Source organism: Mesitornis unicolor, unplaced genomic scaffold (genome assembly GCF_000695765.1).
Source record: "Mesitornis unicolor isolate BGI_N332 unplaced genomic scaffold, ASM69576v1 scaffold41884, whole genome shotgun sequence".
Classification (NCBI taxonomy): domain Eukaryota; kingdom Metazoa; phylum Chordata; class Aves; order Mesitornithiformes; family Mesitornithidae; genus Mesitornis; species Mesitornis unicolor.
In genome coordinates, this window is record NW_010182914.1 from 34,262 (window position 1) to 51,591 (window position 17,330).

Below are 17,330 nucleotides of genomic sequence, written 5' to 3' on the forward strand. Positions count from 1 at the left end.
GCCACGGCCACGTATTCGCTTCCGCAGCTTCGCCACCGCGGCTGTCGCACAACTTTCCTCTTCTCTCGTAAGCAACCCTCTCAAAAAAAATTCCTACCGTTTAAATTATTGGTGCCTCGTTTGGACTTTTCTCGGTACTGCCCGATTTTCACATCTATTCCACTTACAAATAAAAAAGTAACTGGGCGGGAAAGGGAGGCTCTGTTGAATCTGCTGGGCTGGAATCACTACTTGGGATTCACGTCACGAATATGCTTCTGTGAATATCAAAGCTACGTAAAAACGCGAAATGAATGAAAAGGTCCCCCTTTAAGGCAGGCGAGATATTGCGTATTTTCGTTTATTTTTTTAAATTATTATTACTGAGTTACAGTTTTCCTCCCCTGCGTTGCGGGCAGTGCCGAATGTGCGGCAGTGAAACGGCAGGCCGGTAAACAACCCAGGAAGCGTCATGGCGGCAGGCGGCCTGGCGGGGCTCCTGCCCGCCCAGACCCAGCTGGAATACGCCCTGCTCGACGCCGACTCTGCCCAGGAGAAGGAGAACTTGGTCTACCAGTACCTGAAGAAGATGGACAGCCGGGAGCGGGACCTAACGGTGCCCGAGCTCGGCGAAGGTGGGTGGCAGGGCCCGAGCGGGTCAGGCCCCGCGGCAGAGCGCGGTTCGGCGTCCCGGTCCCGCCGGGCGGGTGGCTTCAGGGTCTCCCCTGGTGGAGGTGGCTGAGCTCCAATGCTCACCGTCTGGCGTTTCCCTTGAAGTCCTGCAGTCTGAGAGGGTCGTATAATTACGGCCCTGTTTGCCGCTTATTTTTAAAAGTCACTTTAGTTACAGGAAATGGCACTCCTGAAAGCACCAGGACTGAAGGGCAAGAAAAGGAACCCCTTTTCAAATGCTTCTCGTGCCTCTGGTTGCAAAAACCTTTTCTTTCATTAATTTGCTTTTTTAAAATAAAGTCTTTGCTTCTGTACAGGGTGTTGATATCTCTCATCTGGTCAGAGTGAGAACCTTACCAACTCTGGCAGCTCTCTCCTGAGCTCCCTTGGTTTCACTGCAGCCGCTTAGGATATTTCCCAACTCTCTCTCCCCATGACTGACCTGTGCTTGTCTGTTTTCGTGTCCCTGGTGATAAAAACCATGCTGGAGATGTCATCCTCCTCCAGTGGTGTGCCCATTTCTCTTTCACACATCTCTATATCTCTTCTTGTGCTAAATGTGAAAGCAAAGGTTAAGTCTTGCAAGATGTTGCAAATACTGCTCAGAGTCCTTTTAACCTTAGTGAGGCTCTCTGCAACTGTGGGAGTTCACATCTGACTGCAAGGCCTCAGGAGAGAAACTTCAGGGTTAAAATTACATGTGTATCAGGGAAGTGAATTTTAACCAATGGAGCAAAGTTAATGCTCTTTCTGTCTAGATCTGGACCCCTGAATTGAATTTTCACTTTTGTCTTTAGTAGTATTTCACTTTCTGTGTCCCATCAAAGCTTATTTTCTCGTCTAAAATGAGCTCAAATAGGTAACCAACGTTCTTAATTTCCAGTATTTTTTTATGAAAGGTATTTTAGTTCTAGTGAAAAGAGAAGCAATGCTGTAAAATAACCAACCCACTCTTTTTTTTTAAAAAGTAAACAGTAAAGCCCTTATACTGTGGAAATAGTGCATACATTTGAAATTATTCTCATTGTCTGAATGTCTGTGCATCCATTTATGTTTTTAAATATATGGGGGTAGAGATTAATACTCCTCTTAGTGAAACAGAAATAAAGCCTCCTACAGAGTTCAGCAGCAATAGCTTCTGGGGTAATGAGAACTTAGTTTGCTGAAACTGTCAGAGTGGAAGCTTTGAAGATTTTTAGATTAGTCAGCACATTTTTTTAAAAAATAGGCCTTCAGAAATCTAGTTCAGTTTTGCATTGTATCACATCTATCTTTCCCTCCCCTTATTTTCGGAAATGTTAAGTGCTAATAACAGCAAACCATATTCTAGGACATTTATTTCTTGTCTTGATACCAGTTTCTAATGGGATCAGAATAATATCAGTTACCAGTGAGAAAAGAATGTGTTCGTGTCCCATATCAAGTAGTTAAAATAAATGACCAGGAGTAGTACAACCAGCTGTATCTGAAGAGACTGTATTTCTTCCCATGCAACAGGATTAACTTATATCTGTCATTTCAAACTTGAAAATCAAGGTCAAAACTATAAACACCAAAATACTTCAATCATCTCTGAAATGAGTTCCTTACAAAATTGTTGGATAAATTATTAAGACTTTAACAGTTTCTTAGTCTACTAGTATTTATGCGAGTTTTAAATAATTAGTTGTTACCCATATGAAAATGTTAGGGATTGAATAATGTAGATCATGTTTTAAAATAGATAAAAATTGTTCTGAGGCTTGCATATTCTTTCAGATAAAAGGTACCTGTTTAAATATGTAAACTGCACTTTCAGTGTTACATTAAATCTTGTTAATAATATTTCTTTTCATTTACTGATTATGAAGTATTGTGGAATATAAGAATGAGCTGGATAGACATAAGACTTTGGGTTTGCTTTTCTGCCTGCATAGAAAGGGGTGTTGAACCCTTTTAAGTGAAATGTACCAGAAGCATGGTGTAGTGGTGTACAAATTAGGTGTGTCTGCCGTTCTCTGCCCTTCCCCTGACTGGATATCACTGTTCTCTGCATTCCAGATCTACAATGGTTAAACACTGAAGGTCCTATTTCTCTCCACAAAGACCTTTGTGGAAAAGTTGTGGTGTTGGATTTCTTTACGTACTGCTGCATCAACTGCTTGCACCTGCTGCCTGATCTCCACGCATTAGAGCAAGAGTACTCTGATAAAGGTAAAAGTGCTTTGGCTTGCTTGGAATAGAATTTCCTGGCAGTGTTGCAGGCGGAGTAGCTGAGTCACTTTGTTGCTGGTTACTAAACAGCTGGCAAAATTTCAGGGGTGCCTAAAAATGTCTTCTAATCTTTTAAGTAGCCTAAAAAAGGTGACGATGTATACTCCCATCACATTTTTAAATGGGGTTAAATAAGGTATCTGTTGTGTCTGTATAATTAAAGAAACAGGATATGTGTTTAAAGCCCGAATCTGATATCCTCATAAATAAGGCTATTTGCAAAAAGCTACAAGCTCAGTGTTAATATAAGTATGTAACCCTCTACAGTTGACTTAGGAACCGACACTGAGCAGAATAAAGTTGGTAGAATGGATACAGTTAAGATTGCTTGGGGTTTTTTCCATTCTAAGTGAAATAATGGATTATGTGAGCTTGGTTTAAGGTTGGTTCGGGTTTTTTTCTTCACTTTGGCAGCACCTTATATACCATTAGTAGGCCTGTATTCTGGAAAGGGAAATAAGGTCTTTAAATTCACATCTGAAATGTAATCTTCTCTCTCTCTCTTCGAGTGAATAAAAATGTAGAGTAATTACTGTTTAGAATGCAGTCTCTTGTCATCATGATGACTTGTCAAAGATAAGCTGTGGTCTTAGAATGTATCAGCTACTCACTTATCTTGGATATTTTAATAGAGTGAACAGTGAGATGAGTGAGTGTTACTTTAAGCCCTAAAAATATTTCAGTATATAATGATATATTTAATAAATACATTATCGTATAATTTTTAAGTGTCTATTTCTCTGTTGGCATTTCTGATTGATTTTAATTTTGGCAGCGTTTGTTTTCGTGTGTTACCTTCTTTCACTAGGAAAAGATATTACGATGTCTTTATAATTTCAAGTTCTTTAAGTAGTTTGCTTATCACAGAGTCATAAAATGCATTGGGTTGGAAGGGCCCTTTGAAGATCAGGCAGTCCAACCCCCCCTGCAGTGAGCAGGGACAATGTTACCAGATCAGGTTGCTCAGAGCCCCATCAAGCCTGACCTTCAGTGCCTCCACCACCTCTCTGGACAACCTGTGTCAGTGATCTACCGCCCTCATATTGAAGAACATTTTCCTAATATCCAACCTAAATCTGCCCTTTTCTAGTTTAGAACCATTACCCCTCGTCCTATCGCTATGTGGCCGTGTGAACAGCTCTTCCCCAGCTTTCTTATAGACACCTTTATATATTGTAGATTTGCATAGCACTTTACAGAAGGCTCAAATAAACTATTTTTTCTACCTTGAAAAGCTTAGCTGTTTGCTTTGGAGATGTTTGAGATCTTTTAGTTATGAGGAACTTTATCTAATAAGAAAAAACTGTTATGGCATTTTGTTTTTTGAGAGGGAGGCAGTTTTAAGTGGAAGTTGATTAGCAAATGAGAAATGGGCTGCTTTGGATATCAAGCATGCTGGGAAGAAAGTCTAGACTGAGATTTCAGAAGATTACATTGATCATATAATGAATAATATTTTTAAATGATAAACATTTTGTAGTATAGTGTTATTGTATTAATACAGCTATCATATCCTTGATCTGTTTTTTAAGACTAAGCTGTTAAATCAGTTGATAACAAAATATTCATCTCAACAACCTCTACCCACAAGCTTTCTCTTTAAAGTATTTTAACATCTGTATACTGGTGTAGAAGAGGTTGCAGCACCCTGAATTGAACTGGAGGTCTGCTTAGAGACACAGTTTTGTTTGATTTGCATTAAACTTCCTGTCATAGGAAAAGTACTGTGCTGATAGGTGATAAATTCTTTTTACATTTGAGCTATCCTGCTCCTGAAGGAACTGGAGTGAAAAAAGTTATACTTGGGATGAAAGTGGAAAAACAGGTGGAGGTAAAAGGAAAGAAGAGCAGGTGTGTGTTTAAGATTAATGTACACATTAATCTTAAATTTAATCCATTAGGAAAGAGAGGATTGCGTTTGGATTCAGGAAGAGATTAAGATGCTTGATGGTTCAAACAAAGAAATTAACTTTTTTTTTCACTAGAGATCTCCCTTTTGGTTCTTTTCTGTTTTCATCTTCTGACTGTATCTTGTCAGGATTATTTAATCTTTCTTTGCTGTGCTAAGTGTGATCATCAGACATGAGAAGTCTGAAAACAAGAAGGTGTAGTTTTAGGAGGTTCCTAAACCATTACATAAATCGTGGTACATATGCATGTAGTTCTGTTGTCTGGAACTTCAGGAGATTTGTTTCAAAATGAAGACTGCTTTCCATAGAATTAAATGTTGCCTAGCATCTTTCTCTGATACGTTCTCAGTGCTATCTTCAGCGGTGCTATTTCTGTGTTTCAAGTGGCATTCAGAAAGTTATTTTAAACCCCAGTGCATATTCAGTTCACGTTATCAGCAGTCCAGAAATGACTTCTATAAGAGGCAGTACTTTTTAATATTCAGAAATAGCTTGGCGTAAGTCCAGTGTTGTGCTCTGTTATAATCCTTCACATAAAGCGTTTGTGCGTATTCTTCTAGCTCAGCATAGCGCCCGTCAGCTTCCACAAGAGTTTTCTTCATGAGAGGATGTTATCACTGTTCAGGTGTTCAGTATAGAATTGTCTTTCTAGTTCTTATGAAATTTTTGAAGGACAAATATAAGTGCTGCTGTTGCTCCTATTGCAGTTAAAATATTTGACCTGCTTTTTGGAGTTCAACAGTTAATGATACTACTACTTCAGCTGTCTGTATTGCAACACGCTGTGTCTGTAGGATTGATAATGACTGTATCAGTTACAGTAATTTTTAAGTTCTGTATCTGTGAAATTGTTATTTCAACTAAGTCTTTTACTGTGCAGCATTTTACCCCTTCCTGTTGTCACACTGACGTTGTTCTTTTCCATTCACACTGTTTTATGGTTGAGGAGAAGGGGTAAAAGAGAAAAATACTTTTCCATTTCTTTGTGACTGAATAAAAAGCTAACCTAAGATTAAATTAGTTTTATTAGAAGGAAACAAACTCATCTGAGCTTAAATAATACAACTATTTAAGTCCTGAAATAATTGCCTTTCTTAGATTTCTACCACAAAACCAGAGGTGAGAGGTAGAACAAAGATGTCCAGCTAGCCAGATTGCACCTCTACCGTAAAGGTAGGAGAAAAGCATAAAAACAAATCCTACATTCCATGCCAAAGCACGTCCTTGAATGCAGTTGTTTACAGTTGTTACTTTTTGGGTCCTGGTTCAGGCCGCCTCTGATCAGAAGGCTGGTTTCACACTGATTCTAACTGCAGGGCTTTTGGAGGGCTGGTTTTTTTTTACATATGTACTTAAAGTTTTATAAACAGTGAAGCCCTTTAATGAATTAGGTAGTAAATGCCAAATAACAGTAATGATCTGATGAGTAAATTTCCAGTTTAGAATGAATTGTGTGGCACATGACAGTTGATGCTACATGCAATAAAATGTATAAGATAGGTGCATTACTGAAAAAATAAAGTACGCTTCTTGTGGATTAAAAAATAAAATGCCAGAATGCCAAATAAATAAAATTATTTTCTTTAGTAAGGAGAAAAGTGTGGTATGCAAGCTGCAAAAAGTTATTTTGTGTGTGCTTTGCTCAGAGAGCTAATTCTGGATTTTGATAACGGCAGGTGCAACTGGAAGAGTGAAGAGAAAAAAACTGGGGGAAAGAGGGTTACTGGTCTATCCACTGTTAGGAGCTAGCAAGGTGATTGGAAATATTTAGGTTACGTTCTGGTTAGATTCATGATAAACAATGAAGTCTTTTCCTGTTGTAACAAACGGTTATCTGTGAATGAGAAAAAAATTGCCTTCTAGAAATTAAGTATTTGCTACTACAAGTAACAGAAACAGTTCATGCTCTCAAATCTTCTTAAAAGGCCATTTATTTTAAAATTGTTTTTTTTCCAGACAAATGTCCTTTCAGGAGGGCTATTTCCATTGGCTGTTGTTTAGGATAGAGCATAACGATATTAGAGTAAGCAACAACTAACAGAACTGGCTTACTCAGAGATTCACATTGCACATCTGCCCTTATCCTTTTTAACTAAATTGTATCCTGCTTATCTAAGTCTAATGGCTATTCAACCAAACCTGTTCTGTCTTTAGTAGCACAATACATCATTTTCAATTGCAATGAGTGTTCATGCGAGCACAAATTAGCCTGATTTAAGAAACTTATTAAATTCTTCAAGGATCTGCATTCGTCGTATTTCAGGGTATAAGCATCATCAGAATTGGGTTAGATTGGATAATGGCTATTCTTCCTCCATGCCACTGTACAAACTCCAAGTCTTCTTTGCTTTTTGGTATTATTTGACTTGGGGAAGGAAGGAAATTCCAAAGGTATTTGAATGATACTGATAAGAGGGTTTACAGATGCTAAATGTTTTTATAGACAAGACTCGGGGGGGGGGCGGGGAAGAAAGTGCTTTTTTTCATTATTGTCAAAATCAATGATTTCTACTACTGCAGTAAAGTTAACTCAAATTGGATGTCAACTCTAAGGATATTTTCCTTTCCTATTTAATTTCAATCCTCAAAATGACACAAAAGATCACAGGAAGCTTTAGAACTTATTTGTACACAGAAGTAGAAAGATTCCAATTTTTCTTTGTGGTTACAAAACACCTGGACTATCCAGAAACACAAGTGATTTTTTGGTAAGTAGTAACATTAATGTCTAAGGATTTCCATTAGATTTACAGTTCTGGTTTTATATTATTGTGTTGCAGCTTTCTACAACTGCATGGTTACTGCTGTTGTCTTACTTCAGTTTGAGTTGACAAGTTACTTTGACTATAACAAGATTATGCTTATGGCTAATAGTGTTCTCTAAGTCCAAAGCGAGGCAAAGTATGATATTGATGCCATGTGCACAGTTGACTTCATTTGGTAGAAGTTGCGCTGGTAAAACATTAAAAACCCTGAAAAAGGATATAGGGTGCTTTTTCCTCTTTTTTTTTTTTTCCTCCCCCTAGAAAGTACTGAATAGTGGTTTGACTGAAGGAAGGGTAGGAAGAGGGAGAGGAAAATTCGGGGCTGCTTTCATAATTGTCTACATGGAAGCAGAAGATTTCTTTCTTATCACAAGGGAAAAGCAGCTGAAGTCTGAGTCATAGATTTTTATTTCTGTATTTGAATTTCATAAAACTAAGCAAGTAAGTAAGCAATTCAAGAAAGTTCACAGTTGTGTGCTTCTGATTGATTTTAAAGCTGGTATTATGTATGCAGTGTGTATAAGCAGAATTATATTACTTTATGCTTACGTAACACCTTCATACTAGGGTTTCAAATGCAGTTATCCCTGCTATGGCAAAACCTAAACTCTTCACTGTCTTCATTAACTAACCAAATAGAGAAATTAAGTTAAAAATTTTAATGAGAGGGGCAAAAATCTGTAATTTAATCCTCTTTCTCCTCCAGGAACCAGACAAAGAAGTCTGAAAAGCCCCGAAGTATCAGTTGAACTGCTACAACTTTACCCATAATTATTTTGAAAGTATTTTCTACCTTAGTATGTAGAGGTTCAGGAACTATGAACAATTTCTGACACATTAAATGTCAACCAGCTGGGGAAGTAAGGGTCCTAAAGTTCAGTAATTTTACTGAAGTGTATTTCTGAGTTTCAGTATTTTGTATACGTACACATCTATGTTACTACTGAGCTGTAATTGCTTTTTATTTGTTCAAATCCGCTTTCATTCTGGAAAGCAGTCAGTCACATTGTGAGATAACCGTGTCTCATTTTTACTTTTTTTTATTCAAATACATTTCAATGCACAACTTTATTTTTCCTTTCAGATGGTCTTATTATTGTTGGTGTCCATTCAGCGAAATTCCCAAATGAAAAAGTTCTGGATAACATTAAAAGTGCTGTGCTGAGGTATAATATTGTCCACCCTGTAGTAAATGATTCAGATGCAACGCTGTGGCATGAGCTAGAAGTGTCCTGCTGGCCAACGCTGGTCATTCTTGGCCCTCGTGGAAACATGCTCTTTTCACTTGTTGGAGAGGGACACAGAGAGAAGTTGTTTTTATTCACTTCTATAACACTGAAATTCTACAAGGAAACAGGACAAATCAAAAATAACAGCATTGGAATAAAGCTATACAGAGACTCCCTCCCACCTTCTCCCTTGCTGTTTCCTGGCAAAGTGACCGTAGATCATTCAGGAGAAAGGCTGGTAATAGCAGACACTGGACATCACAGGATTTTGGTTACTCGAAAAAATGGACAAATTCTACACGCTATTGGAGGTAAGGGTGTGTAAGTGTATTATAGTAATTTAAGTTTAGGAGTAGAGTATGTTTTCTGGGCCTACTAGGCTGATTCTTTCCTTAAGAGGACCAGTTCATAAGCATTGTCAGAATTCTTTTATAATTTTTTTCCTTTGTTCCATTGACTAAGTTTTTATTTTTGTGATGTTTAATATGAATTACAAAACTTAAATGTTGTATTCTGAAAGAGCTGCTAATGTATTTAAGTTTAAGTGATGTACATCCACATCCAGCAGCAAGATAGGGAAAAGAAAAGAGACAGTGATACCTCCTCTTCCAAAAGAAGAAATTAGTGCTGAATTATGGTGGTAGTGTTGTGTGGGGAGGTTTTTGGGATGTGTTTTTTGTTTAGTTGTTGTTTTCGGTTTTTTAAAGTGAAGGATAGGAAAGGATCTCCTTCTGGTTTTTAGAGGGGGAAGAATTATTAAGGACATGGCACTAGTACATAGACATGTGAAAATGAAGTTGCCTTAATATATATAAAAAGGCCCATCTTTTCATCAAAATTGAGGTGTATCATATAAACAAGTCATGAAAATAGTGAAAGTTAAGGATTTTAAATTTAGTTACATTTGTTACAAAGTTTATATTAGTAACATTTCAGCTTTAAAATATGAGTCTCTCTGTTTCTGTAAAACTACTGTCTGCTTTACCGTGCCAATCAAGAAAATTTGCATGCTCTTTGTGTGCTTTCCTCTTTCATAAATGAAACATTCAGACTTGTTCTTTTTTTTAACTTGTTACGGTGGTCAAAGTTACATCTTAATGCACCAGGTACTTAGCTGTTAGGATAATCTACCTGTGAGCAACCTAATAGACAGATTAAGGAAGTGGTTGAATCCCCAAAACATTGAAAACGATGATTCATTTATGTCTCCCAGTCATGACCTGTATGCTGATGCCTCCTATATTACTCAGTGTGGTATTGACTAATGCCTGTCCTATGGCAGGATCCTACAAACCTCATGAAAACACCAGTGGCACTGCTGTTTAAAGAAAAGAAGAAAATCTCTTGCTATTTGCAGCAACAGTGCATTGGATAGACGGCCTAATTAACCTGGTTAAAGGCATTAGTCTTAATACCCATCTCCTGGGGGAAGAACAAACAGATTTCTTATGACGAAAGTGAAAGAATTTGGTTTCTGTTTGATAGGTGAGATGAAGTCTCTGTCAACAAGCTACCTTTTAGTGTCCTGGGGTAGTCATTAAACAGCAATTCAGAGGGAAGTGTCCTACCCTCTGAACTGGAACTCTCCTTCCTGTAGCACTGTGCTATTCCTTTCCCTGGGGATGTGCACCCTGACACTTGCCAAGGGGAACTGCTGAAATCTAACACACCAGCACCTGAGTCCTTCATGTCTGATAAGGGCTAAATTGCTTGTTTTCTGACAGTAGGTTGTAGAAGTTTGTGTATTTCAATGACTCAGTTAATTCAGTGGGCAGAAAATAATCTAATGAAGTTGACAAGACAGTAATAAATGTGGGCATGCACAAAGGTTGAAATTATTGTATTTGCATCATAAATCATGAGGCACGCATCACTCGTATCTAAATGTCTTCTGCTGACACATACTGCTAATGCACTTTAAATGTTACTCCCTCTGAAATACGATGCTTACCTTCATACTGTTATATTCGGGTCATGTTCCTTTCTATTTCTTGATTTTCTGTACAGAAGACTGTCACTCCATCATTCTCACTTTTTTGTGTAATCAGTACCATGGCATTTTTTTCTAATTATTAATGAGAAAATGCTGCTAATCAGATATTAGTTTCATTTGTGATTACACTAAAATCGAAACCATTGAAATGGAATTGAGTTTTGAAATTTAAAGTTTTTTCTGCTGGCTTGCTTTGATGTATTCAGGAAGAGAAAAAGATGCTGGTTTTGTTTATTTAATTGTTGTCCTTTAGTGCAAGGGAACAGGAGGAATTTAGTTCCCTGTTAAGACTTGGGTTTGGAAGATGAACTTAAAGAAGCAGAGAACTTGTGGAGAATGAGTTCGAAACTTAATAGCATCAGGCTGTTATCATTTCATAGCACAGTGGCTAAAATGAGACTACACAAAATATTAATACTGTAAACTGTACAAGGTGCTGCAAAAGCATCTCTTAGAACATGTCATTCTCTTACGGGTTTAAATGTATGCACTTTATTTTTAAGGGTGGTTTGTTGTTTGGTTTTTTTCTAGAATTACTTTTGAGTTTGCTTTGTTTCATTTACAGGTCCAAACAGTGGAAGGAGAGATGGAAAATTTTCAGAGGCAGCTTTCAACTCACCTCAAGGGATTGCTATAAAAAATGATGTTATTTATGTAGCTGATACAGAAAATCACCTAATTAGAAAGGTAAATCTTCCATAAGGAAATTCAAAATTTAGTCTGTTTTGTCTTATTCTACTTGCAGGTGAAAATTTACACCAAATTAACACCCTCAATATCAGGAAGGAAATTGTCCCAATATCTTATAAATAAATGCTCTTGTGCAGTTTGGTTTTTAGAGAGCTTACAGATACTTTTGTGCTTCTTTTAAAATGAAGATAATATAGGCTACTCATTCTAGCAGAACTGATTTTTTTTTCTAGTGACTCTTCTGTTGAGAAACATCTGTTCTTACTTCGGGAAGCAAAAATTATTTTTGTTTCACTTCCAGTAGTATCAGATACTTATCTAAAGTTATTGTACTTACTGTGGTTCAGTGAATAACTAAACTTTCATTAGCTGTTTGGATCTCTAAAGTACAGACTAACCACTTTTATTTAAGAATTGTCTGCATGTGGATATTTTTCATTATATACTTGCTAGGTTTTAGCATGTAAGAATGTTACCTCTTTTATATATAAGTTGCCATTGGAGCTTACGTTTGGCTAGGTCAAATTTAGAATAATCTGAAGTTAAGTTTGTTGAAACAATATAATACTACCTTATTATTAAAAGTATTGTATGCATCTCAGAAACTCTTATACTCAGATCCTCACCAATATATCTGATTCATGATCAGAGGAGGTATATCCTTACTCAATTTGGGGTGCGTTTGTACTGTTAAGTAGGTTCATTCTGTGTTTCACTTCAGAGTATTAGTTCACAAACTCCCTGCACTGTATTCATCATAGTTGGTTACCAGGTTTTGTTCTGGAAAGGACCGAGGCTCCCTGTTGGTAAAGAAACAATGTTACTGAAAAGAGGAGTAGTTTGCTCCAGATTCCTCATTTTACTAATACTCATCACTGTAGCCTGATGACTGCAGGAAATTAAGTGTTGCAGGTAGCAAAGACAACACAGAAACATCTGAAGATCTGGATCATACTGTTTCAGCATTTTTCATAATTAGCCATTCCATTTCATCTAAATGTGCCATGAGGGTATCCAAGAATTGAAGTAATACAGCAGCTACAGGACATGCTTTCAAATGTTTGTGCAGGCCATGGGTCTTTCAAAAAGAATGCATTTACTGCTACAGAAGTTAGAAGATGTTATGCTTGAAAGACTCCTTTTTTACATGATCATCACAATAAATTCATGATAGGTAATGGAAGTCACTTGGAGAATAAGCAAAAGAGGAAGGAAAAATAATGGGATTTAGGTAGCAGAAATGAAATGAAATGAAATTAAAACTTTTTTTGCTTCAGGACATGAAATAAACTGCAAAAATAATTTGCTTTGTACAGATCATTTTGTATAGAGATGGGAGATAGTGTTACAGTATCTGTATTTTTATGTCATATTTGTATAGAAGTTTAATATAAAACATCCACATCCATTGTCCATCTGAGTATATCTCTAGAAAATGTTGATGCTTTCTTCTACAACTGCTGACACTTTGACAGATCAGCGTTAATTTTTGTTGCCTGTGGAAGGGAATTCCAGGCATGTGGTTTACCTGCATCCCCCTCCCCTCCCATCGGCAAACATTGCACCAAAATGAATTCTTTTCCTACATAATAACTGAAATTTGTTAGGATTTGGGGTTTTTTTCAGCAAAAACTCTCTGGTTTTGACAAGTAGCTCAAAGAATCTGTAACTTTAGTCAAGTTAATGTTTTGCTTCTTGTAGATTGACCTGGAATTAGAGATGGTGACCACCGTAGCAGGCATTGGAATACAAGGTGTTGATATGGAAGGTGGAGCAAAAGGAGAAGAACAGCCTATCAGCTCTCCGTGGGATGTGGTCTTCGGAAATTCAAGTAGTGTATCAGTTGAGCTTTTAACATCTCATATGTACACATGCATGACTGTTTGCTAAATGCTTTTCTGTTTTGGTAATAATCTGAGATATGAAAAAGCAAAGATTTACTTTACAACTGAGTCTAAAAAACGGTGATTTCATTTGCAAATCATAACTGCAGTTCTGCTTTGGATCCTGAAAAAATGTGAACTGTTACTTGATGTGAAGAAAAATTCTTTTGTAGCCAGTTATATAGTTACTGGGTCCAAATAAAGAAGGAAATTGTGATTGCTTTTGTTAGGTCAGTGCTTTATGCCAGGATCACTTAAGAAGCAGCTACATTTTACAGGAAATGGGCATTGTCTAGAAGTTCCTGTCCTTGACTATACAGACATGTCTGATCACTTGTAAATATTTGAGTTTAGGAAATAAAAATAACGTTAGTTGGGAACCTGTGTTTATTCCTGTTTAGGTGACATAAAATCATTAGAGTCAAGATCATGATAGAGTCAATCAGATAGGAAAGGAATACCTCAGAAAAAACCTTGCAAGCATCAGGAAGTAAAAATTCTATCTTTGCATAAGAGGATGCAAGAATCAGCTTCTGAGGATTTAAGTTGCTTGCTTTCCTGATTCACTTAACACACACCAGAGCTTGCCATCACATAACTGCTGTGTTTTCAAGTGTTATTAACTGTTAGTTGATATTCTGTTTTCTCATGTTTCCATTTCAATATCATTTAGAAGTTGCAGATACCAGTTTCTTAACAATGACAGAACATGCTTCACCGTGGCATAAAATCCTTAGGTCAGTTTTTCAGGCATAAAAATTGATTTCCAGTATTGGAATTTCTTGAATCTGCAGATGAATGGAGTGGGGTAGTAGTATGATTTAAGTCTGATGTCTTTAAACTGAAAGTGCTTTGCAAGATTAGTAAATTAGAACATTTTACTGATTTGGAAGCATTTGTTGTAATCTTGGATCAGTTATGAGGGAGGAAAAGATGCTCAAATTAAGTTCAAGGGAACACGAAGCTAGTTCATAAATGCTGATTATATGAAAGTCTTCTGGTACAAATACATCGTCGGTAAGACTGCATGCCACTAGCAGCCTTGACTACTTAAATAAGCAACCAGCATCAGTTTTTAGATTTAACACTTTAAGTAACAAAACAAACAAACAAAGGCAGTTTTTTGAATGGCTTTGTCAGTGACCCTTACAATCTGTCAAGCATATGGAATTCTACGTGCAAGAGAAAGAAGTACCTGAAAGAGAGTCTCAATAGATGCGGGTTGCTACTGGTGAAGGCATGAGGTTCTCCTGAATTTTATCCAATCTTGATTTTCCTTTTTTGAACCAGTAGACTGGTATGTGACTAGATGGTATAGTTTTCAAGGTATCTTGAACCAACAAGCTCATCTCTGTGGGATGTTATTGCAGAGCTGTTTCACAGATCAGTGAAGGAGACAAATAACTCATCAGTGCCTCAGGAATTTAAGTTGGTTAACAGAACTATTCAAAATATCCTGTAATTTTACTTTTCATTTTTCATGATGCTTTCTTCTCTTTCTGCCAGTAGTTAAAAATCTGTTGATACTTTTTAAGAGCTCTGCTTGTTAAATGTTAATTGATCTGGTTGTTATCAACATGAACACTCAATAATCACTGAATTAGTCACCTGTAGAGGATTACTCATCTGCACTGTTCAACACTGACTGCTGAATTTTTGTAAGCACTTACATAAAAACCTGATCTTCTGAATGCACTCTGTTCAGACCAGCATAAATTTTTTCATTTTCAGTTAGAACGTACTAGTCAGTTGTCTATTTAGACCTCTACAAAATGCAATATAAACCTGTCAGTTAAGAAGAGATTAAGTCAATTTAAATTCCTTTTTTGAGAAGGTAATAGGCCAAATAGATAAAATGGGGGAGGGAGGTTGCTTTCAGTTTCTTTTTAAGATATTTTTTATATGATTTTGTGTGAGAAAAGTTAGCAAGGAAAACTTGAAATTACAATAATAGCCATATAAAACTCTTTAGAAAACCATAACAAGATTTGTCAAAGTGGGGGGTTATACTGATACTGCGTACTGTTTAGAGCATGTATTGTACAATTAAAAGACTTCATTGTTTGCATTTTAAAATTTTAATGTAGTTTGTTATGAAATCAAAAATATTGAGAGGAAGGAAGCTAATGAGCATGTAGATAAATTAATATTCAGATCAAGTAGTACTGAGCAGCATGCCTTTAAGCATCCTCACAGTATTTCCATGAGTTAATAGGTTTTTATTCTCCCATTTTATACAGATGCTGAAGTGTGAGTCAAAGAGGTTAAGTGACTGTGAAATACTATTTAAAAGAAAGTTGACACAAATGTCTCATTTTAAGATAATGGAGTTAATGTAGACAAAATGCATGCTAGGATTCAGGCAGATGATATTCTTTGTTATCTTTTTATTTCTTTAGTTTTGGCCACTGAGCTTGTGTTTTACCCTCCACTTTTAAAATTCTTGGACATTCTCCATGGATTAAATTCTGGCTTCATTGAAGTTGGTGCTGAAATTTGCATTAGCATAGATTGTGCAGGAAATACAAGGGGAGGGCCAGCAGATTAAAAATACGTTATTAAATTACTGTGTGCCTTTTTAGCGTTCTCTGTTGTCCCCTTCTATTTTTATTCAGCGGGTGTTGAAAGCAAGTGATACTTAAATGCGCAGTTGATCTGAGCATGAAATGTTCTTGATAGCAGCATTCTTGCTGGAAGGAACAGGACAATGACCTGTGCTTGGTGACATAACTCTGTGTTTCACATTCCAAAATCTGGTCTTAAATCGCATGATTGTAATCTATTTATAGATACTCCCAAGTACAGTGTTGACCACGCTTTCAGTAAACTAGTTGGAAATTTTTACGACGGTTTAGGTTTTACATAGACATTATTTAAATGAAAGTATAGTACCTTATCGTACTGACGCAATTTCTATAGCCCTTAAAAGGCAAAAGTTTGTAAGACTTTTTTTCTCTCCATGTTTCTGCTAGAGGATTACTTAGTACCACTGCATTCCAGCTTTTTTTCTGAATTACTCGTGGTGATTCTTCCCTAATTTTACAAAAAGGTAAGGCAATAATCACTTCAGCAATAAGCAATTAGCACTTCCTGGGTGAGCTCAGACCATACATGGACTGTTTATGTATGAACTATCTGTATCTTGAAAGTATGCTTTCTACATGTCACTTTTTTCCTTGTAGTCTGGGCTCATTCTGGCGTTGAGGCTCTAGTCTTCACTGTCCTGTGAAAAGGCTTTTCCATGGTAATAGCTGAAAATAAAAGAGCTGCTTTTGTGATCATCAGGGATTAATTAGGAATAATTTTTCTGGACAACTCAAAATTTGAATTGTTGCATATGTCATATGAATGCACAGTGTATCAGTGTCAATTTACTTGGAATGCAAAAAGCTTCCACATCTCTCTTCTCATAGCAGTTTCCTGTGCAAAGTACAAACTCAAAGATACCCCATTCAGCTTTGGGCTGCATCTGACCTCCTACAAGTTTAGTTTTACAGAAAATTATTTTAGAAACTTTGTTGACACAAAACAGCATTGTTTGTCCTTCTCTTCTTGAACTAGATCCTAAATTTGCCTGTAATTGATAATTATTTTTTATGTAAAACATTTGAACTTTCAAAGAAAAACTAACCTCTTCATTAAAGATAGGGCTGAAGTAAAGTACAAGACGACTTACGGAGCTTCATTCCTGTATAATAGCTGTTTAAGGAGAAAAAGTCTTCTGAGAAATATGACATTAAGACCTTACAGTGAAGGACTGCAGTGAAGTGGCACATTACCCAGTTTTGCTTTGGGAGGACTTCTCAAGCACACTGTTTTCTTCTGTATATTGTCTGAATGGGTCAACCAGCTTCATACTGTTGGCAGAGTCACAGGTAGATGTAACTGAAGTTTTCACGTGTCCTAACATAGTTTAGGTGTGAATTCTGTAACCCCTAAATTGCTTTCATTCCTGC

The 17,330-nt window shown here is 36.8% G+C and overlaps 1 protein-coding gene across 1 annotated transcript in view; it reads left to right on the plus strand.

Annotated features, from left to right (window-relative positions):
• Positions 1-451: 451 nt before the first annotated feature.
• The window catches only part of NHLRC2 (NHL repeat containing 2), a 28,948-nt gene continuing 12,069 nt past the window's right edge, over positions 452-17,330 (plus strand). The window contains exons 1-5 of the mRNA XM_010183940.1: positions 452-614; positions 2,692-2,844; positions 8,664-9,119; positions 11,367-11,488; positions 13,193-13,322. Coding sequence (XP_010182242.1) covers positions 452-614; positions 2,692-2,844; positions 8,664-9,119; positions 11,367-11,488; positions 13,193-13,322 — 1,024 coding nt within the window. The remainder of the gene's footprint in view (positions 615-2,691; positions 2,845-8,663; positions 9,120-11,366; positions 11,489-13,192; positions 13,323-17,330) is intronic.